We start from the raw sequence: 24,234 nt of genomic DNA, 5'->3' as shown, positions 1-24,234 counted from the left end.
CCCTGAAAACAAAAGTCCAGGACCAGATGGCTTTACTGGGGAATTCTACCAAACATACAAAAAAGAACTCATCCTTCTCAAACTATTCCAGAAGATTGAAGAGGAGGGAACACTAGCAAATTCATTCTATGAGGCCACCATTACATAGAATAAAACAAAGGGGGAAACATTCTTTGACATAAATCACAGCAATATTTTCTTAGATCAGTCTCCCAGGGCAAAATAAATAAAAGTAAAAATAAACAAATGGAACCTAAACAAATTTAAAAGCTTTTGCACAGCGTAGGAAATCATCAACAAAAAGGCAACCCACGAATGGAAGAAAATATTTGCAAATGATGTGATGAATAAAGGGTTAATTTCCAAAATATACAAAGAGCTCATACAACTTAATATCAAAAAAACAAACAGCCGAGTCAAAAAATGGACAGAAGACCTAAATAAACATTTCTCCAAAAAGACATACAGCTGGCCAGCAGGCACATGAAAAGATGCTCAACACTGCTAATTATTAGAGAAATGCAAATGAAAACCACAATGAGATATCACCTCACACTGGTCAGAATGATCATCATCAAAACGTCTACAAATAATAAATGCTGGAGAGGGTGTGGAGAAATATTAATATGTGGGAATATTAATATTCCCACTGTTGGTGGGAATGTTAATTGGTTTAGCCACTATGGAAAACAGTATGGAGGTTCCTTAAAAAACTAAAAATAGAACTACCATATGATCCAGCCATTCCTCTCCTGGGCGTATATCCAGAAAAAACAAAAACTCTAATTCAAAAAGGTCCATGCATCCCTATGTTCATAGCAGCACTGTTTACAATAGCCAAGACATGGAAGCAGCCTAAGTGTCCATCAGCAGATGAATGGATAAGGAAGATGTGGTGTATATAAACAATGGAATGTTAACCATAAAAAAGAATGAAATGTTGCCATTTGAAGCAACATGGATGGACCTAGAGATTATCATGCTGAGTGAAATAAGTCAGACAGAGAAAGACAAATACTGTATGTCACTTATATGTGGAATCTAAAAAATAACACAAATGAGTTTATTTACAAAACAGAAACAGCCTCACAGACATAGAAAACAAACTTATGGTCACCAAAGGGGAAAGCGGGGAGGAGGGATAAATTAGGAGTATGGGATTAACAGATACACAGTACTATATGTAAAACAGAAAAACAACAAGGATTTACTGTACAGCAGGGAACTATATTCAATATCTTATCACAGCCTATAATGGAAAAGAATCTTAAAAATATGTATAACTGAGTCACTTTGCTGTACACCTGAAAATAATACAGTATTGTAAATATATTATTCTTTAATTTAAAAAAAGAAAGAATGATTTCTGGGTTCTAAGCATGGACAACTGGATGAATGATGATGCTCTTTATCAAAACGCAGAACACTGGAACAGAAAAAAGATGTGAACTTTTAGAACTGTTAGAGCTGCTTCTCAGGCATCCCTCCAAGTGGAAATGTTGGTTAAATGGTTCAGGATTGGAATAAGTTTTGTGTACAAATAGGGAGAGGGAGAGTATGAGATTTACAAGAAAAATGTGGAATTGGAAGAAAAGAGAAGGCCTAGGACAGAGGTTTGAGGAGTGCCAACATTTAAGGATCAACTAGTGGAGTATAAACTGGCAAAGGAGAAAAGAAAAGAAAAGAACAAAAGGGGCTTCCCAGGTGGCGCAGTGGTTGAGAGTCCGCCTTCCGATACAGGGGACACAGGTTCGTGCCCCGGTCCGGGAGGATCCCACATGCCCCTGACCTGCTGGGCCCCTGAGCCATGGCCGCTGAGCCTGCCCGTCCGGAGCTTGTGCTCCACAACGGGAGAGGCCACAACGGTGAGATGCCCGCGTACCGTAAAAAAAAAAAAAAAAAAAAAAGGAAAAGGCATGGGCTTCCCTGGTGGCGCAGTGGTTGAGAGTCCGCCTGCCGATGCAGGGGACACGGGTTCGTGCCCCGATCCCGGAAGATCCCACATGCCGCGGAGCGGCTGGGCCCGCGAGCCATGGCCGCGGAGCCTGTGTGTCCGGAGCCTGTGCTCCGCAACGGGAGAGGCCACAGCAGTGAGAAGCCCGCGTACAGCAAAAAAAAAAAAAAAAAAAAAAGAACAAAAGGAAAATCTAAAGAATATGGTATCATGTAAACCAACAAGGAGAGAGTGTTTCAAGAAGAATGGAGATCTCCATTGTTAAATGCTATTGAAAAATGAGTAAGATAAGAACACTTAGGGGGAAAGTGTTCATTAGGGATATGGATTTCATTGATATCTTTTAGAGAATGGTGGAAGCAGAAAAAAAAACCTCATTGAATTGGTTAGGAAATGATTGGGGTCTCAGATACTAGAAACAGATTATAGGCAACTTTTGACAAACAACAGTTTGTCTGTGAGGAGGCACAGACATAATGGCTCATAGCTATAGTAGAGTGTGGAATCAAGGGAAGGTTGTTTTTGTTTAATATGAGAAACTTGACAATGTTAAAATATTGAAGGACTCAATAGAGAGAAATGTTGAAAATTCAGGAGAGGAGATAATGTTAGAACCCTCCAAGAAGGTGAGAAAGGATAGACATTTTCACAGGTAAAAGGGATTGACCTTTGGTTTAAAAAGAGACCTCTCCATTGTAAAGGAGGGAAAGAATAGACTATGAGTAGAGCTACAGGTAAGTTTATAGATTTGATGGCAGGAAATTGAGAAAGTTATTGTTTCAATGTTTCTATTTTCTGTAATGTAGAAGGCAAGATCATTTACTGAGACTGAGGAAGGGTAAGATCTTGGTTTGGTTCCAGATTTGAAGAAAGAAAATTTGAAGTAGTCTTTACAGCATGTGGGAGAAAGGACTAACTAGAGAAATTAAGAATCACTAGGCAGTGTTAAGGATGGTAATTATTACGTTATATACCACTTGTGTCATTTTTCTGCGGGAGTATTCATCAGAGTGTAGGCCTGGTGAAGGTAGTTAGTTATCCTAGATTTGGGACTTCGTTAAGTGGGTGCATCAAAGAATAGAAGAGCAAAGGAATTTAGGGGCGTGATGTTATTATGTACAAGATGATATTGTCCAAACTTACAAATATTTTCCTAGAAAAAAACCCACACCATTCTTTACAAGGTAGTCCTGTTTTTTTTGTTTGTTTGTTTTTTTGTCTGTGCCACATGGCTTGTAGGATCTTAGTATCCCAATCAGGGATCGAACCTGGGCCCTCGGTAGTGAAATCAATGAGTCCTAACCACTGGATCACCAGGGAATTCCTGGTAGTACTATTTTTATAGAAGGGATAAATGGAAACAACTCCTGGTGGCCAGTCACTAGGGGGAAATGGTATTATTTTCTATAGTGACCACCAAACTGAAACAGTAGCACTGTTTTTTACTTTTTATTATGAAAAATTGGAAACTTACAGAAAAATGATGAGACTAATTTAATGTGTTCCTATTATACTCATCACCTACTTTTAGCAATTTTGACGTATTATTTTTATCTATTTTTATATTTTTGCTTATACTTAAGTATGTATCTCTAAACAAGAACATTTCCCTTTCAAATCACCCTTTCAAAGTACCATTATTGCATCTAACAAAGTTATCTATAATTTTTAATATCTCATACCCAGTCCATATTCAAATTTCCCATTTGTCCCCCAAATGGTTTTATGGATGGTTTGTTCAAACCAGGATCTAATCAAGGACCTTGTGTTACATTTGGTGAAGTAAGTCCTTTTTAGACATAAATCCTGTGTTTTCCAGGAATCTTTTGGGTCTTTGGGCTATTTGTATCTGCCTCATTATAATCCTCTCAGTTCTATTTCCTATATTCCTGTTGAACTTTCTTTCCAGTTCTGAGGGTCTTTAAATTAGACACTGCTTTACTCTGGCAAAGTACCCAATGAGTACATTCTTTATAAGAGTCAGAGACACTTTCCCTCCTAATTGACCCAGTGACTGATAACCGACTTACTACAAAATCTATAGCACTTCTTCAGTTGTTGGTATAAAACTAGAAGCCCTAAATTTAGGAATACTTACTAAAATTTAAGGAAGGGGTTCCTCCATTTGCTTGATAAGGAAATAAGATGGAAGATTTTGCCCTTGTTCTATTAAACCTGTTCAGCATTAAAACTATTATTCTGTACCACTAATTGCTGGGTTGTTAGAGTTTCTGTAGTTCTTTATAAACTTGAGCCCTAGGGAATCTATAAGGATATAAGTAAGGAAAAACTAGAAAGCTGCTTTTTCCAACAAGTTTTGCCTACTTTTACTGCTGCATTAGATCTTCATAAGGACTTCTAACATTTCACTTTTGAAGGACCTTGAGATTTTTAGGGCCATTTTATGCATTCATATTTAATGATCACTTTATTTTGCATCTTCCTGCCCCTGTGAACTCCTTGGAACAACTAGAGTACAAACACAGTTCATTCCATGGAATTCTAGATATACTTTCTTTTTTAAAAAAAATATTTATGGGCCTCCCTGGTGGCGCGGTGGTTGGGAGTCCGCCTGCCGATGCAGGGGATGCGGGTTCGTGCCCCGGTCTGGGAGGATCCCATATGCCGCGGAGCGGCTGGGCCCGTGAGCCATGGCCGCTGGGCCTGCGCATCCGGAGCCTGTGCTCCGCAACGGGAGAGGCCGCAACAGGGAGAGGCCCACATACCGCAAAAAGAAAAATAAATAAATAAATTAATTAATTAATTAATTAATTAATTTTTATGGCTGTGTCAGGTCTTGTGGCACGTGGACTCTTCGATGAGGCATGCAGAATCTTTTTTTAAAAAATAAATTTATTTATTTATTTTTGGCTGTGTTGGGTCTTCATTGCTGTGCTCGGGTTTTCTCTAGCTGTGGCGAGCGGAGGCTACTCTTCGTTGTGGTGTGTGGACTCCTCATTGTGGTGGCTTCTCTAGTTGCGGAGCATGGGCTCTAGGTGCACAGGCTTCAGTGTGGCATGCGAGCTCAGTAGTTGTGGCTTGCGGGCTCTAGAGTGCAGGCTCAGTAGTTGTAGCACACAGGCTTAGTTGCTCTGAGGCATGTGGGATCTTCCTGGACCAGGGACTGAACCCGTGTGCCTTGCATTGGCAGGCGAATTCTTAACCACTGTGCCACCAGCAAAGTCCCGCGGGATCTTTAGTTGTGGCGTGTGGGCTGTTCATTGCGGCGCATGGGCTTCTCTCTAGTTGTAGCATGTGGGTTTTCTCTTCTCTAGTGGCGTGCAGGCTCTAGAGCACATGGGCTCTTTGTTGTGGCGCACGGGCTCCAGAGCACGTGGGCTCTGTAGTTTCAGTACGTGGGCTCTCTAGTTGAGGTGCGTGGGCTTTAGTTGCCCTGCAGCACGTGAGATCTTAGTTCCCTGACCAGGGATTGAACCCGCGTCCCCTGCATTGGAATGTGGATTCTTTATGACTGGACTACCAGGGAAGTCCCTCTAGATATACTTTCAACAAAAAATAAATTTAATATCTGGATAGAATATTTTCTACTACAGATAAATGGTGTCTATAACTAGGGACCTATAATAATAATAAACTGCCAGTCTATAATAAGTTGGCAATCAGTCAAAAGTATCTATAAGTGTATTATTCTATTAGTGGGGCTTATTTTTACTGTGATTTGCAGAAAGGATCTTTATACTTTTTGGTACCCATATTGTATTATATGCCATTATTATCTCAGGACCAAGACCAACAAGGAAGAAGTCTGTGTTGGGACAAAAAGGATTACCTAGGAAAGGGAATCTCTAGTTTCTTTATAGGTTGTACCAATTTCCTTAGCAATTTACTAAATTCTACCTTGTGTGTAAAATATTTTTGTCATCTAAAGTCTTTTGGAACTCTAGAGATGTATGAGCCATGGACTTTTGTTTGACCAAAGGGAAGAAGGTATGTGTCTCCTTTAATATTCTTTAGTACTATATCTCTGTTCTAACTCCTGTCTCCAGACTTTGGATAGAGGCAGGGGCAAATTCTCTTGTTCAGTTAAACTTTTTGGTGACTCTCTCAAACCATATTTCTAAAACTGGACAAAGTATTCTCTGTTTACTAGCTTTATGATTCCATTTCCATAGACTTTTTTTAAAATTAATTTTATTTTTATTTATTTTTGCTTGTGTTGAGTCATCGTTGCTGTGCACAGGCTTTCTCTAGTTGGGGTGAGCAGAAGCTACTCTTCCTTGCTGTGTGAGGGTTTCTCATTATGGTGGCTTCTCTTGTTGCGAAGCATGGGCTCTAGGTGCACGGGCTTCAGTAGTTGTGGCGCACGGGCTTAGTTGCTTCGCAGCCTGTGGGATCTTCCTGGACAAGGCCTTGAACCCGTGTCCCCTGCATTGGCAGGCAGATTCTTAACCACTGCGCCACCAGGGAAGCCCTCCACCGACTTTTTTTTTTTTTTTTTTTTGCAACTGTATTATAACTTTATTTAACTTGGTAAAAGCCAAAATTGATGGTTCTTAACATGGTATGTAGAGATCAAAATTAAAGAATATAAAATACCTTAAAAAAAAAGCAGTCAGCTCAATCCTGGTTCCTTCAATATTACTACCAAACTTCTGTGAAAGAAGCCTTGTAATAAAGACTAACAGCAACATAGAAGATGATTTTTTTAAAAAAGTTCATTTATCAATTTAACAATCTAGAAAAAAGAAAGTGACTGTAATACTTGATGACAGACATCATGTTTAAATAGAAAACACAAAGATAAAAAAAGTAATATCTATGAAAATATTGCACAACTTCAGGTGTTTCCTCCAAATTTGCTTTATGTAATTGGATATAAGTTAATGAACAAAAACTTAAGCAAGATACATGTAACAATTTAACAGAACCTGATAATCTAATTTCTTTCAATTTTTCTGAAACTCATCGTGGGGCTTATAAGAAAATGAACCAACATAGATACTGCTACAGTTGAATGTCAAATCTTTTTTTTTTTTTTTTTTTTTTTTTGCTGTACGCGGGCCTCTCACTGCTGTGGCCTCTCCCGTTGCGGAGCACAGGCTCCGGACACACAGGCTCCGCGGCCATGGCTCGCGGGCCCAGCCGCTCCGCGGCATGTGGGATCTTCCGGGATCGGGGCACGAACCCGTGTCCCCTGCATCGGCAGGCGGACTCTCAACCACTGCGCCACCAGGGAAGCCCATGTCAAATCTTTTTTTTTTTTTTTTTTTTTTTTTTTTTTGCGGTATGCGGGCCTCTCACTGCTGCGGCCTCCCCCGTTGCGGAGCACAGGCTCCGGACGCGCAGGCTCCGGACGCGCAGGCTCAGCGGCCATGGCTCACGGGCCCAGCCGCTCCGCGGCATATGGGATCCTCCCAGACCGGGGCACGAACCCGTATCCCCTGCATCGGCAGGCGGACTCTCAACCACTTGCGCCACCAGGGAGGCCCCATGTCAAATCTTTTAAGTGCTTATGACATACTAAATTCTTCTATAATGCAATTATGAAGAACCCTTCAAGAGACTTGTGTTTTGTATGTAGAAAAGTGTTAAAGTCAAATATTCAACTCAATATAAAATAAGAAACATTTCTGATTTGTTGGGTTGAGATTGCTTCTCCTTTTGCTAATGAATGATTTTTTTTTTTTTTTTTTTTTTTTTTTTTGCGGTATGCGGGCCTCTCACTGCTGTGGCCTCTCCCGCTGCAGAGTACAGGCTCCGGACGCGCAGGCCCAGCGGCCATGGCCCACAGGCCCAGCCGCTCCGCGGCACGCGGGATCCTCCCAGACCGGGGCACGAACCCGCGCCCCCTGCATCGGCAGGCGGACTCTCAACCACTGCGCCACCAGGGAAGCCCTAATGAATGATTTTTTTAGCTGTAATATCACTGAGTTGAACAAATATGTCACCTTTGAGTACATTAAGAAAAATAAACGCATGCTAAATGGATAAAGCATTACAACTACATCCTTACTAGACCATCTCTACTTCTAACACTTCAGAAGCTTAGAGATTCAGTGTTCTTATATTAACTGCAAGAAAAAGATAAAAGAGAAATTCCTTCTTTTTTGAGATCACAACTGTGAAGTCATGTGGTTATACAAATTCTGCATTTGTGTGCAAAACATGAAACACATTATCTTAATTCTCCCTGCTTAGAATTGTCAGTCAACTAGCAGGACTGTTCTTCCAAGAAACAGAAACAGAGATGTGTTTTACATGACTTCAGTAACCTCAGCACTACAATACAGGGAAGGAGGTCACAGGAAAGAATAAATCAAAACTGTTACAACTGAGAAACTTTTCTCAGTTTAATCATGGTGCCACTTTCATTTTTACATAAGCATGGTGGCATAATTCAAGCTCAATAAATCAGAATTCTTAATGTTTAAAATTTACCTTGACTTTTAGTTATCACCATATTAACCAAAATAATTAGGTGAAACACATAAGAAAGGGTAATATTAAATCCCACTTTATACTAGAGTTGGTTTCTTGACACATTAACTCATTTTTTTATAGAAAAGGGATAGTGCATCTCAGCTTGCTTACACACTAGGAGATCACTTTGAATTCTGCATTTCCTAACTGCAAACAGATATAGCACTTATAACAGGTTATAAATAAACTGGTTTTCAAGCATAGAGCCAGCCCCAACGATAATAATACACTATTTAAAAAGACCTAAGGCAATGAATTCCATTTCCAATGGAAAAAAAGAACTGTACAAACAAGCTTAAAACTCCTTTTTTTGTGCCAGTGTTGTAAAATGTAGCTTTTAATAAAACCTTGACCCAAATGCCAGCAACTTGAGAAAAGAATTTGGGTGGGGGGAAGAAGAAAGTTATTTCATTTAGGAAAAACAACCACTATCTTTTTCCTAATCTTCGACATACACAATTTAAACTTATACAGCTGCTTTAACACTTTACACAATTCCTATGTACTGGAACAATAACAAGATCTAAATACAATTATATTTTTGAACACTGGGTCAAGGCTTTACATAAAAATACCTTCCTACTTTCCCCCCTAAGCTTCTAAAATATCACATACTTTTCCCCAACATCTGCAGCCATTCAGGAATATTTAGGAAACTTTTGTGCATGATCTTAATCCCTAATCCCTGGCTCTTTGGGCTCAGTGACAAAAGGTCAAAACCACCAAAAATGATGGTTCACTTGAAGTCAGATGAGAGACCGTGGCTCAATCAGTCTCGTAGGACGAAAGCAGTGCTGCATCAACTGGCTCCATGCAGGAGGGGCATGTGAAGGATCTCATCAACCAGTCGTCCGTACAGTCCAGATGATAGATGTGCATGCACGGGAGAAATCGAATTGGGTCCCCATGAACAAAGTCCATCATACAGATCACACACTCCCAGATCTTTTTTTCTGATCCATCTCTTCCAGGTTCATAAACTCCTTTAGGCAGATGCTGTATAAGGCCTATTCTTTGAGCTATCCTAATTTGTTCCTCTTCAGTCAGCTGAGTTGCTAGGCGAGTCTGGCTAGGTGTTGGATGATAGACTGGAACTGGAACTTGTTCCTGGTATGGCGGCGGTGGCTCCTGATCCTGCTCCGTCCCCTCGCGAAAGCTAGGCCGGTCGGACTGAGACTCGTGAAGCAGGGAGATGTCATCCAAAGTGGGGGACTTGAGGCAGTTCCCCATCTTCCAGGGCTGGGGTGTGTGATCTGTGCGCTGTTTTGACAGTCTTCTCCCCTCCATAGACTTTTTAATTAGGCCTTCTGTCATCGCAGAGTCACAGAGGATGTGTGAATTAAATTGATTTTTTCCCTATTATACTTTTTTCCTATTCTTGATTTTTATAATAATTTGCCAGTCAACTTCACACTTCTCAACTGTGTATGGATCTATGGTTTTGATTGCACAGCCTCTCATGACATTTTCTCTGACAGCAGATACTAGTTGACTTACTGTTTTTGGAAACTCCTCTTCTAGTTTTGTGGTTTACCATTCCTAAACTCTGGACAAGTACCTCTTCCACTACTAGCAAAGCAATCAAGTCCAGCTCTTGTTAGTTATTAGTTGTAATAGCACTCTCCATGAACCCTTGATTAAACTATTCTTCCTTCACCTGTCCATTGGCAAAAATACATATACCCCTAATTTTTATCTCGTATGTTACCTTGGTCCATGTAATTCCATCTAATCTCGTACAGTTAAACTGGGCAGATCATTTTGGCAAATCCACATTGAGTACATGATCCTACGAAGATCTGTGCTTTTCATCAGCATAACTAAGATTAGGATCTGAAAGTAGCAGGAGGAGATGCTAGTGAGAGTGCACATGCTTTCAGGGCCATTCTTGTGGTTCTAAATAGTAAGATGACTTTTTAACCAGACAGGAAATTTGAAAGTATAAAAATGGGCTGTAAATAAATCCCCACTTTCCTAGAAACAGACCCATTTTGGTCTGTTCTGCTTCGGGATTCTTATATATATAACTCTATATCCAAGATCTAGTTATTCCTTTTTATTTTAATGATCCTCCTCCGCTTCTCTAATACTTCCTGCTTGCTCTTTTTTTTTTAAATAAATTTTAAAATTTTTGTTTATTTTTGGCTGAGTTGGGTCCCCGCTGCTGCACACGGGCACTTTACAGCCGTGGCAAGCGGGGGCCAGTCCTTGCTGCGGCACGCAGGCCCCTCACCATGGTGGCCTCTCCCACCGCAGAGCACAGGCTTCAGGCATGCGAGCCTCAGTAGCCGTGGCCCACAGGCTCAGCAATTGTGGCCTAAGGGCTCTAGAGCACAGGCCCAGCAGTTGTGTCACACGGGTCCAGTCCAGTCGCTTCGTGGCATGTGGGATCCTCCCAGACCAGGGATCGAACCCGCATTCTCTGCACTGGCAGGCAGACTTCCAACCACCGCGCCACCAGGGAAGCCCCCCTGCTTGCTCTTGAGTAAAATAAACTACTGATTCCTTGGCCTCTGTCTAGATCACCTAGCTTCTAGATCTTTGGTTAAATAACGACATCTGCCTAGTTCTTTCCCCATCGTGACTCCCCCTGATCATCCCTTTCCCATATCAACTTTTATATCCATGTCTTGACTGTTTCCTCTACCTCTTGGTTTTAAATTATTGACAACTCTCTGGAATATATTCGAAACCAAGGTGTTTTTTAAGGTTGGCTTTTATTAGTTTGCTTTTTTACTTTACATTTAAGGATTAGAAGTGAGAGTAAGTTTGTCCATTCACTTTTCTCTTCAGCTAAGAGTATGGTGGGAATTTTTTTTTCCACAGAAGGCTACACTTAAGTAAAAATTACCTAATTTAGATTTTTTTTTTTTTTTTTTTGCGGTACACGGGCCTCTCACTGTTGTGGAGCACAGGCTTCAGACGCGCAGGCTCAGCAGCCATGGCTCACGGGCCCAGCCGCTCCGCGGCATGTGGGATCTTCCCGGACCGGGGCACGAACCCGTATCCCTTGCATTGGCAGACAGACTCTCAACCACTGCGCCACCAGGGAAGCCCTAATTTAGATATTTTTAAAAGGTAGTTGATACATAAAAAATTGTCACTTTTTGGGGGGGGGCTGTGCCACGCGCCTTGTAGGATCTTAGCTCCCCAACCAGGGATCAAACCTGTGCCCCTTGCAATGGAAGCGTGGAGTCCTAACCAATGGACCACCAGGGAATTTCCAAATTGTCACTTTCTTTTAAAAAAATTTTTTAGAAGCGGGAAGGGGAAAGAAATGTAACAGAGTAAGAAAAGTGATTCCACAGTACAGGCAGAGAGATACATCTTTTCCTTTTAAATAAGAGGCAGGAAAAGGAGATAGATACAGAAACCGAGATAGATTTAGGGGCTGTTCATGTGCCCTGCATTATACTAAGCATTTTATGTTCATTATCTCATTTAATTTTCACAACTTCCCACTTCACATCTGCGAGAACAGGCTTAAAGCCCTGAGTAACTTGCTCAAGACCACACAGCTTGTACACAGCTCCAGTCTGACTTTTAACTTCACACTCTCAACAGCTCTGCCTCTCTGGGTGGGTAAGAAAGTTACTTGTAGGTGAGATTGATGTTTTTTAAGTAGAAGTAAAGTTCATCGTTCAATTTATAAAATTCCTTAGAAATCGTCTCGTCTCACTGATTCTATATCACTTTATAAGAAAAGAAAACTAAGGTCCAAAGACTTTAAATAATTCAAATCCAAGCTAGTTAACCAGAAATATTCAGGCAGCACTTTCCTCCGTATTTTAAAGGCTGGAATTACTTAATTTTTGTATTACATTATCAGGTTTTCTTCTATTTTACCAATTTACAAAATGTGATAGTATTATGTATATTGTTAATAAAAGTAACGTATATACTCTATATAGAATTATCAGAGTATTTTAGATAGAACAGGTTTTCGTTCAGTCTTCTTTTGTGATTTAATTGCTCATTTTAAAAAAAATTATAAAAATTATCTAATGTCATTTGTTTTTATGTAATAATAAACATACATTTTATACATTAATAAACAATTTAATTTAATATATGCATTCTGTATTGTGAAATTAATATTTTAGAGACTGGTGAGTGAGATTAGGCAGAAAATTTAAGGCTTAGAAAAGAAACCTTTGGCTAGATAATATTAACAGAAGTGCTGGGATACAAAAGCAAGAAATATTCTTTTTTTTTTTTTTTCTTTTTAGCCGCGCCATGTGGCTTGCAGGATCTTAGTTCCCCAACCAGGGATTGAACCCCGGCCACAGCAGTGAAAGCGCCAGGTCCTGAACACTGGACCTCCAGGGAATCCCCAAGAAATATTCTTGATGGTGATTTAATTGTAGACTCTCAGGAACAAATGGGCCTAAAGTATTCAGTACTATACTGACACATGCTTTGTTATTTTAAGTAATAACCAGCATTGTTGAGAGTGGACCAGTTACACACTTTTTTTGATAAATGTCAAGATCTAAAAGAGGAAGAAATTGAGGCTGATGGTCCATGAGAAGACAGGTCACCTATACCGAGAAATGGATACTTTTAGTTAAAACTTTTAAATATTCATGTGCTATGGGTGATAGTAGCTTTCAATAGAAATGCTCCCAGAATTTACCTATCCTAAAGTGTCATTTGGAGGAAAATTATTGAAAAGATTATAGTTCCTTCCCAACAAACAGCCAATCTAATATATGATCTATACAAAATAAACTGTAAAACTTATATATTATATAATATGTTGAAATGCATTGTGGTAAGTATAAAGAGAAGGGTCAGATCTATTCAGTGGAAAATTAGTTTTTCTCTTAAATCATCCCAGAACAAGGTAGACCCTAACTGGCTATTAAAAATATGTTAGGTAATGAGACTGCATGGGTGAATAAAACATGGCTCTGGTCCTCAAGGAGCTTAAAATGTATTAAATGATTAAGTAAACAGACAACTGCAATTCAATGTATAAAGTGCTATAATACTGTTAAGTCCAGGATTCTATGAAGTCACATAAAAGGGGCACTAATACCAGAGAAAGATGGGATCATTACTACCCATGATATGAATCCTCACGCACTTAGCATAGTGCTAAGCATATGGTAGGCATTCAATATTTGATAAATTGGAACATACCTGATTTAAAAAACAAAACAAAACATGAGCCTGGACTTAATTTTTTCTTAAAACAATGTCTTTAAACTTCATACCAAAATGTGTTTCTTTATGAATCCTTTTCATGTTGCAATAGTAATTTCAGTGATCTTGTAAATTAATTAGTACCTACAGCTGATTCTTGAATGTAACGGCTACTAGACAACAGGAAAAACTTTGTACTTTAGGAGGAGCTGTGTCCCATAGTGCTGGACACATAGTAAATGTTCAAAAATAACAACTACTTAGTTTTTTTTAAAGCTTCAGAATTTATTCAGTAATTCTCTACTCTCACCACCAAATTCTTTAAAGGAATTTCTTATTATTAATTATTAAGATTGTGTATAAGTGAGAACTTGAAAAGTATGATTCTTGTGCAATAATAAACACTATATTAACCAGTGGGAACTCTGAACAAGTAAATGAAAGTCTTGTCCTTGGCAAATGTGAAATAAAAATGGCTTACAAATGTTATATGGTATACTAGGGACACTTTACATATGATTGGAGTTAAAACTAATGCATATGAGCAATTAGAGATCAATGCTAAATTCTATATAATGACTGTAAATACATTATGACTTCATTGATTAATTCAATAAATATTAGGCTTCAACTTTATGATACAGCCTACACTAGGCTCAGAGATAGATTAAAAAATACAGTCTGGGGGCTTCCCTGGTGGCGCAGTGGTTGAGAGTCCGCTTGCCGATGCAGGGGACACGGGTTCGTGCCCCGGTCTGGGAAGATCCCACATGCCGCGGAGCGGCTGGGCCCGTGAGCCATGGCCGCTGAGCCTGCACGTCTGGAGCCTGTGCTCCGCAATGGGAGAGGCCACAGCAGTGAGAGGCCCACGTACCACACACACACAAAAAAATACAGTCTGGGGAACAAGGAAAACACAATCATTGTACAGTGTGATTTAATGCTACTATAGAAAAAGTACAAAGTACTGTTGGTCTACAAATTAAGAGCAGCTAATGGTGCAGAGAAGGAAAAATTGGTATGAAATGGATTAGTCATATGTGCTTAATTTTTTTAAAAACCAGGCAATATAATTTTATTGTGACTATGTCTTATTTGTTATCTGATGTATTTTTTAGGAACTTGTATAGTATTTTTCTATTTTGTGAAATGAGATTAAAAAACCCCAAGGAGGCTTCCCTGGTGGCGCAATGGTTGAGAATCCACCTGCCAATGCAAGGGACACGGGTTCGTGCCCCGGTCCGGGAAGATCCCACATGCCTCGGAGCGGCTGGGCTCGTAAGCCATGGCTGCTGAGCCTGCGCTTCCGGAGCCTGTGCTCCACAATGGGAGAGGCCACAACAGTGAGAGGCCCGCGTACCACAAAAAAAACAAACCCCAAGGGCTATTTATAAGTTATGAATTAGTTGAACATGCCAAGAACTCCTATTTCTCATCATACTGTAGTGTACCTTTTATACTATATTCAAAGCCAAGTGGATATAATTCAGTGAGCAAATAAGATATCTACTTGGTCAACTATTTAGTATGTTGTGCAGATCTAACTAGTAGGAATAATTATATGTTTTTAAAAGATTATACAATTTCTCTTAAATATTAACTAGCTTTGATCAATTTAACAGTCCTTTTTCTTATTTCTTATTAAGGGTCTACTGTATTTGCTGGTAACAGACCAGGGGTTTCTCACTGAAGAAAAAGTTGTTTGGGAAAGCCTACACAATGTCGATGGTGATGGAAATTTCTGTGACTCAGAATTTCATCTGCGGCCACCTTCTGATCCTGAAACCGTATACAGAGGACAACAAGATCAGATAGATCAGGTAAATTTGTTGTTTTATCTTCTTCATATTGTTTAAAGTGCTCATTCCTTTCAAATGTGAATTTAGTTATCCAAATTTTTGAACTAAAGATTTGTTCATTAATATACTTGTGAAATTTTCCTGACACTTCCTAAATAGGTAAGTGTTTATTCTACATGTACATTAATTGTACACTTTGGTTCAGAAGGCTAGATTATATTGAACTGTGAAGGTCATGGTAAAGAGTTTAAATTTTATTCTAATTGTAGTAGGGAAGGTATGCCAAGTATTAAACATGGAAGTGACATGATCTACTTTACCTTTTTTTTAAATTGAGGTAACATTAGTTTATAACATTATGTTTCATATGTATAACAGTATATTTCTACTTCTGTAAAAAAATATGGAATGCTTCACAAATTCGCGTGTCATCCTTGCATAGGAGCCGTGCTAATCTTCTCTGTATTGTTCCAATTTTCGTATTTATGCTGCTGAAGCGAGCACTACTTTACCTTTTTAAAAACCTGCTATGTGGCAAATGCATAGGAAGGACACGGTTGTAAGCAGACTAGCAGTCCAAGCAAGAGGTGATGATGGCTTAGCCTTGGTGGTAGAGATGAAGAGACAAGTACATATTTGAGATCTATTTTGGTTAGTCAGAAAAAGTAGAAGAGAGGGAATCTTGAAGATAGCATACACTGGATAAAGAGTAGGGGGGTGTTCTAAGCCTTAGAGTCCAAGATAAGGAGGAACAGACACTTACAGCAGGAGCTGCACTACTGAGCAGAATTCTTATTTGGAACTGAGACATGAGATTTTTGCCTGCTATTGGTTGGTAGGCTTAGAGCCACAGGTGTGTTTATTACTAGAAGTATAACAGTGATGTGACATTTTCCTCAACTGAGGCAGAAATATGTTTATGTTAAACAGTTGGCACATGTTTCGCTGATAATTTAAGTGCATAGAGACTGTGTTCATTTAACCATTATTCATTGAGCAGTTGTATTGAGCACTACAACTACGTCCTGGGGACACAAAGATAAATCATTCAGTCCTGTCCTCAAAGATTCTGCAGTCTAGATGGGGAGGCAGGTATTTGACCAACTAATATTATATGTTAAGTTCTATAATGGTAATTTGAATAGTAAGCTATGAATGGACGAAAGAATACTTGATTCAAACAAATACTGATCTTTCTAGGACTCTTGGCTTTCCTTTGACAAACAGCCATAATAATCAACATACTCATTTTCCTTCAGAAGATATACAGGGGCATGGTTTTTTAAGTGTTACTTAAGAGAAATATACAGGATTTTTCTAACCACTGTATGTAAAAAATATTGGCACAGGAATGAAGTAAAGCAATAGATTGCCACAGTAATCTAGTCATAAGGTGTTGAGAATATATGTATGATATTGTCTTTAAAAGTAGCAAGGAAGGGACTTGGCAAAGAGCAGAGTTTGAAGAATTGAGGAGAAAAATTTGAAGGACAAATTCTTGATGTCAGTAAGATAATCATGCTAGATAGTACAAGGACTTCACAGGGAACAACCTTTTACATATCCTCTGTGGTTATTTAAAATTCTCTTATTTTGAGGATAGATTGGGGGAGGTGCACAAGAGTAGTCAAGTTTCATTCAGCACTAATTCTTAATAAAAGTGGATGTTGTTAGATAATATAACTTTTGACCAAAGATGCATCACTTTATCTCTTAGGAAATAATCTGGGTGTGTGTGTGGGAAGAGAAAGGCATAGTTAAGTAACTGAATATGATTGTATGATGGACAGCTATGTTGGCTTTAAAAATCATCTTTTGGAAGAATAATTAATAAATAATCTTGGGAGCTTGTTTGGAGGTTCTAGCAGGGGAGCGCAGCTACTAGTATACCCTTGACCGAAGAACGGTCCTCCTCTATCGGGGAAGGTCGTCCTCTTCAAATTGGTACAGCCACTATGGAGAACGGTATGGAGGTTCCTTAAAAAACTACAAATAGAACTACCATATGACCCAGCAATCCCACTACTGGGCGTATGCCCTGAGAAAACCATAATTCAAAAAGAGACATGTACCAAAATGTTCATAGCAGCCCTATTTACAATAGCCCGGAGATGGAAACAACCTAAGTGTCCATCATTGGATGAATGGGTAAAGAAGATGTGGCACATATATACAATGGAATATTACTCAGCCATAAAAAGAAATGAAATTGAGCTATTTGTAATGAGGTGGATGGACCTAGAGCCTGTCATACAGAGTGAAGTAAGTCAGAAAGAGAAAGACAAATACTGTATGCTGACACATATATATGGAATTTAAGAAAAAAAAAATGTCATGAAGAACATAGGGGTAAGACAGGAATAAAGACACAGACCTACTAGAGAATGGACTTGAGGATATGGGGAGGGGGAAGGGTAAGCTGTGACAAAGTGAAAGAGCGGCATGGACATATATACACTACCAAACGTAAGGTAGATAGCTAGTGGGAAGCAGCCGCATAGCACAGGGAGATCAGCTCGGTGCTTTGTGACCGCCTGGAGGGGTGGGATAGGGAGGGTGGGAGGGAGACGCAAAAGGGAGGGGATATGGGAACATATGTATATGTATAACTGATTAAATTTGTTATAAAGCAAAAAAAATAAAATAATAAAAAAAAATCTTGGGAAGTTCTTATGACTTTTTTTTAAACAGAAGACTTTTATGACATTAAATGGAAAAGAAAGCAGGTTATGATAGTTTCAGGGGTTGGGAGATGTGTTTGTGTTTGTATGTGAATATAGAAAAAAATGATTAATATATAACAATTATATATTAATTGTTAACAGTAGTTGGCTCTGTGTAATGATATTATGGTAATCTTAACTTTCTTATTTATGCTTTTTTCCTTTGTAACAATTTTCTACAGACATGTATTTCTTTTTTTTTAAGCTTTTCTGAATGCCTTATATACTGCTTCTAGAAAGAATTTCAAATGAATATTTAAAATACTTATAACAATGGCAACATCACTGAAATAATTTCATACCTCCCAAACAGAAATAAATAGAAAACTTCTATTTTTACATTTACCCTCTGGTATGTTTTTTAAAAGCCACTCTCATAGGTTTGTAGATATAACACCTATATTCACACACGTTAGTTCTTGGATAAAATCTCATAGCTAAAAATGGTTATCATTTAATTTCTTAGGACTATCTTATGGCATTATCTCTACAACAAGAACAGCAGAGCCAAGAGATCAATTGGGAACAAATACCTGAAGGAATCAGTGATTTGGAACTAGCAAAGAAACTCCAAGAAGAAGAGGATAGACGAGCTTCTCAGTATTACCAGGAACAGGAACAAGCGGCAGCAGCTGCTGCTTCTGCTTCTACACAGGCCCAGGTAAAAACTAGTGTTCTGATTCTTAAATATAATGATCACTTTAGCAATAAAGAAATTTGTGCTGAGATAAAAACTTTTAAGTTAGGTATTGACTCTGTTAGCATTTTTAGCATTCATGGATTTTATGACATTGTCCTAAGTTTGTGATTATCTTAATATATTTCTAATTTAGTTAAATTTACTTTTTCTGAGGTTCTGATGGGAAGATTTTCCAAATTTATTAAGTTCTTAATAGCTTCAAACAATATAAACCAATATGAACAAATCTTTCCTATCAATTAGAAGGCAGTATGAGGTACTGCTGGAAAGAATGTAGACTTTGGAGCCAGATAAATGTGGATTTGCATTTTCTGCTTCTGTCTCCCCTTACTAGGTGCAACATGGACAAAGTCCTCTACGTCTCTTAGCTTCATTTTCCCTATCTGGAAAAAAGAAGATAATACTTAAACCTTAGGTTTGTGGTTAAGAGTAAATAATGTTAGCATTTAATCCAATGTTTGACATGTGCTAAGTATTCAACAAAGGTTAGCACCTTTCCACTTTCCCCAGCTAAATGTTTTAAGCACTGAAAATGTAACTAAGGGGGTTTCTATTTCTTAAATCTCATTTCATTAAATGAAAAAAATATTCCCCTTCTTTTATGTTTGTACCATGCTAGAACTATTCCTTTGATTTGGGTATTCAAGAAAACTTGATGCCCTTTAAGGTCTGATGAAACTTTAAATATAGAGGTCTCTATTAAAATAGGTATAACATTTCTATTTCTAGAAATATTGACTACTCCAAGCTTAAAATTTAAAACCTACCATGTTATGATTAGCTTTTCACTAAAAAAGTTCTCTCATTGCACAGAATACACATTTCACACTCTGAGTCCTCAGGGATTTTTTCCCCCTCCTTTTAAAATCTGTTTATTATAGTATTTAATGAGATCTTGGAAAACTATTGTAGCTTGCCAAAACGTGTCACTTTCTTTAACATTTCCTAAACTTTAACATAAGTTATCTTGAATTTGAGTCTTCAGGCAATATAATGCTATATGTTATTTATTGTTTGAAGTTCCATTTACTTAGAATAATAGATACATTAATTATATCTATTCTGAATGATAGAGGCAGTTATTCAGATACCATATCACATAACAAGTCTATACACCAATAGCCTTTTTCCATTAATAATTCCTTTCACTCCTGTAGGTTTTCTTTCTAGATAACTATGCTTAAGCATCTTGGAAAAATTGTGGTAATTTTTTCCTGTTTATTTTCCTTAAAGCAAAGCCAGCCAGCACAAGCCTCTCCATCGAGTGGCAGACAATCTGGGAATAGTGAACGTAAACGAAAGGAACCTCGAGAAAAAGATAAAGAAAAAGAAAAGGAAAAAAATAGCTGTGTCATTTTGTAACAAGTGTGGATCTTGTTGGAACCATCTGTATGTCTTCAGAAACAAAACCATAGGAGGAAAGGAAGAAAAACCGATAAATACCGTCTGTGCCTGATTTCCCAATGGATTTTGTTCATGTTTTTCAGGGGAAAGGTTGTTACTTAGTTACAATCAGACTTTTTCAAGTCACACAGTACACTCTTTATGAGCTGGAGTTTCATGTTACAAGTTGAAAATGCTGTGTGTTGTCATTCATGAAAAATAATACACTTGTAGCCAAATAAGCAAATCACAGCAAATTTGTGTCATAGTGACATTCATAACTCATATCAGTTAGTAAGCTATTTCATCTTCTGTTCTAACAATGAATAGTATTCATTGTTTCCTTCCTCAAATCTAAATATTAGCACAATAATTTCTGAAATTAATTTTTACAATGTTAAATTATGATCTAATCCATGAGAAACCAGGGGTTTAATATAGATTTAAAAAGAAAAGAAAAGACAAAAATAACAAGAGTAAATAACCCTCAATTGTATATTGGACTAGTTCAGCCCTTGAACAGCTTTACCTTTCTTTAGGAATGTACATTTTAGATATATCTTGAGAACTGATAATGGAGCTTGGATTTAATTTAGATAGAAAAAAAAAGATTTGTATTTCTTTTCCAATTAAAAAAAATTACATAACACCAATACTCATCAAAATCAAATCTTAATAACTTTGTAGTGTTATAAAATTTGAGGAATTTTGAAATCTTTAATAAAGGTTACTTGGACCACAGTTACTATTTATTGTGTGATAAGTGAGTATAAAGAGGAAACCATGTGGATGCTAGGCCTTGTAAATATGGAGATGTAGAAATAGAAAAGGAGATAGTTCAGTGTCTACCTTTTTCTAGAATTACCTTGAACCTTAAATTTTAAATCATGTTTATTTTCTAGAAAATTAAGTATACTTATTAAAACCAACAAAAAAGCACATTTTTGAAAGGATGTTAGATAATCTCTCAGTCTAGTGGAAAAGCATTAGTAAAAAATCTGTTTGAGGATAAGAATCTGGAGGAATTTATGTAGAAGCAATCAGATTATTCTAACTTATGAGAACCAAATAAACCTATAACATAGTGTTTCTAGGATTCAGAAAGAATATTTATTGAACTTTATTATGAGGCAACACATATTTTCCTGTATTTCTATAGTTTGGAAAACTATCCTTAATAGTCCTTTTTATATGCTTTATATTTAAAAGTTTGTTTTAGTCATTTTTGAAAAGACTATTGCTGCTGCAAGTAGTTACGTGATTTACATTCTAAGCCTCAGTAAATTTGTTTGTTCAAGAGCATCTTAATCTAACCTGAGCATCCACTTGGAGAATGCTTTTTGTGGTCTGGGGTGACAAAAGACTACAAAAAAAATGTGGTCTTGATTTCTTAAGCTATGTCCTTAACATTCTCCGTGATCCAGGACCAGATATAAGATAAATCTATATGTAAAAAGTAAAGTCTTATTTATGGAAGAAATTATTCTAAGGGAAATATCCAGGGTCAAGCTGTATCTTTTACATCCTTCTATATTGCATGTCTGTTTATGTTATACCATTTGTTATTCCTTCAAATTTCATATGCTAGCATGATAAGTCATCAGAGAACCTGTTTGGGGTATAAAACTTTCATACAAAATATTTGGTTAGTCTCTTGATAATAACCCAGAATATGTGTATATTGCTAAAGTAATCAAATGTACTACAGAATTCTCTATTGGCTCAAACAAGTTGACTTTTAGGCCAAGTTTATTCTTGATATCACTCTATTGGTTAAAGGAGGAAACTCAAACCTCAGGGTTTGTTTTTCCCAGAACAGATAGTAGTGACAGTGCATTATATTTTATTAAGAAGCAAAACAATAAATCCTGAGAAATGTTAAAAAACATATTTGAGGCATATTTTTCCATAATTATATAATTAACTATTTATTGCCCTTGCAAAATATGTGTAGAAGCTATTCTTCTGTTAATTGTTACTGTCTTAATTTGTTCCAAAGATAACACTGCCATTCTGCAGTCCCATTAGAAGAAAAAAAAATTCACTCAAAACCAGCAGTGCTGCTATCAGATAAGTAAATGTCAATGTATACTTATAAGAAATAACTAAGAAATGTAATGTGTTTGTTAATTCACCCTTTTTCTATGTAATATTTCCCAGTCAGGCTTTCTTACATTCCTGGAATTCAGTTTGATATACCAAGAGTAATAATGATAAAATGTTTACTTTGAATACTGTGGGGGAAAACTAAATGTTCAATTCTATTTAAAAAAAAAAAAAACTTCTGAGAGATACTGGTTTCCCATCCTTGAAAGTTATAAAGAATTTAGAGCTATTATGTCTTTATTTTGCTCAAGTCAACAAATTACATATTCAGACATTTCATTGTTGGTTTAGGTACACTGGAATTTGATAGTGGTATATTTCTTTCCTTCACAGTATTTTGTAATGCTTGAAAACTGTTAAATGTGCACTGCTAGTAGAAATTAGAACTTAAACATTTTTGTTTTTAAGATTTATAGGCTAGATTAGAGACACATTTGCATCAACCAGTCACCTCTTCTGCAACCAGAGCTAGCAAAAGAAGCAGATGAATGAATGGATATGGTCATTGAACTGTCTCATACTTCAAAGACTTTTCCTTAAGGTTAGTGACCAGTCTTTGTTAACAGTATGAAAATTTTCTTCATGTTAATCCCATCGAATCAACAACACTGTGATTCATAATACGTTATCAACAGTAAAAAATACATCGTGTGTGTGTGTGTGTGTGTGTGTGTGTGTGTGTGTGTGTGTTTCTGAAGCAAGGATCCATGACTTCTAATAGATTCTCAAAGGAGTCTCAGATTTAAGAATCATCATCACCAAGCTGTTTGAGGCAGCTAAAATTGCAGTGGGCTGCTTCCTATAATATGCTGTTTCAATGTGCATAGTTAAAGTAACTTATTTCATGTTTCAAGATGTCAAGTTAGTAGTTGAGTGAGACATAGATTTAAGGTTAGGATTAGTCTTTGGAATATATGTATATATTTTTTGTCTAAAATTTCTAGTATTTGACTACTTATGTTTTGAATTCTTCCTCATACTTCTTGATCTTAGCTTAAGCAAGTTACTGTCAGAGGTTAGTTGACTGAACCCAACATTAACCATTTTGTACTTTCACAAAACCTTAACATTTTGTTTTTAATGAATCACCAACTCAGTTCACTAAGAGACAGAAGATCTTGAGAGGAAAGAGGACTAGAAGTAAAATATATATTTAAGGAAAGAACTATCATATTAATGTTGGCATATAAAGCAGATATTTGTAAAATTCTGCTGGAGAAAAATCAAGGCAAGAATTTCTAGAACTGTCCTAAAACAATCTCATTTATTTAAAAATTTTTTAAAAAACAAAGAGCAAATTGATTGTATTTCACTTAACTTTCCTATTTCAATGGAGATATTGTAAAACATGATGGAAAGCTTATGGCTTTTACCTATCACAGAATATTTGGGCATACAACTTAAACTATAATAATAAATTTACTAATGTTTGATAAAATAAGATGGACGCATTAAAGATGGCATATAATTTGTATTTTAAGGTATGGGAAATGTGAAATTCTGAATCATTTTGTCTAAAAACTTGGCTTTTATCTTGCCTTCGGCAAATTTACCATGCCTCAATTTACTCTAAATATCTAAAGGATGCTCATTTTTAGTGCTTTGCACCTTGGAATAAAGGGCATAGTATAAGCACAGGGTATTATTGAAATAATCATAAATATTACACACATCTTTTGTTCTTGAATGTGTAGATTTTTTTCCCCAATGACAATATTTCTAAAGCCAGTTTTTTTTTTTTTTAATGCTGTCAAAGTTTGTAGAATTATCTTGTCTTTGAGCATGGCATCATCTCTTCCCCCAATTTTTTTTTTTTTTTTTTTTTTTTGCTACACTGCACAGCATGTGGGATCTTAGTTCCCTCTCCAGGGATCAAACCCATGCCCCCTGCCAGGGAATTCCCTCTTCCCCAAATGTAGTATTTTACAGTTGCTTTTGTGTTCTGTGGGCTATAGGATCAAAACCAAGAGTATTTTGGGA

The 24,234-nt window shown here is 37.3% G+C and overlaps 2 protein-coding genes and 1 non-coding gene across 5 annotated transcripts in view; 1 reads left to right on the top strand and 2 right to left on the bottom strand.

Moving 5' to 3' along the window:
- The window catches only part of MINDY2 (MINDY lysine 48 deubiquitinase 2), a 76,507-nt gene extending 54,468 nt beyond the window's left edge, over positions 1 to 22,039 (top strand). For 2 of the 3 annotated variants that reach the window (XM_060095279.1, XM_060095277.1), the window contains 3 exons: positions 15,190 to 15,363; positions 18,532 to 18,726; positions 19,999 to 22,039. In XM_060095279.1, the coding sequence (XP_059951262.1) occupies positions 15,190 to 15,363; positions 18,532 to 18,726; positions 19,999 to 20,127 (498 nt within the window). In that variant the 3' untranslated portion in view covers positions 20,128 to 22,039. Of the gene's footprint in view, positions 1 to 15,189; positions 15,364 to 18,531; positions 18,727 to 19,099; positions 19,207 to 19,998 lie in introns of those variants that run through there. The other variant, XM_060095278.1, reaches the window with a different exon arrangement.
- On the bottom strand, positions 9,161 to 9,682 carry LOC132487557 (RING finger protein 11-like). Its single transcript, XM_060095275.1, has one exon. It carries the CDS (start codon positions 9,680 to 9,682, stop codon positions 9,161 to 9,163), a length of 522 nt encoding a protein of 173 aa, XP_059951258.1.
- LOC132489485 (U6 spliceosomal RNA) lies at positions 15,740 to 15,846 on the bottom strand. The gene has a single exon (XR_009531895.1). It is a non-coding gene; the product is annotated as a U6 spliceosomal RNA (small nuclear RNA).
- Positions 22,040 to 24,234: the final 2,195 nt, after the last annotated feature.

This window comes from Mesoplodon densirostris, chromosome 4, assembly GCF_025265405.1.
Source record: "Mesoplodon densirostris isolate mMesDen1 chromosome 4, mMesDen1 primary haplotype, whole genome shotgun sequence".
NCBI lineage: Eukaryota > Metazoa > Chordata > Mammalia > Artiodactyla > Ziphiidae > Mesoplodon > Mesoplodon densirostris.
Note: the sequence above shows the minus strand (reverse complement) of the source record. Positions and strands in the feature narration are given on the sequence as shown.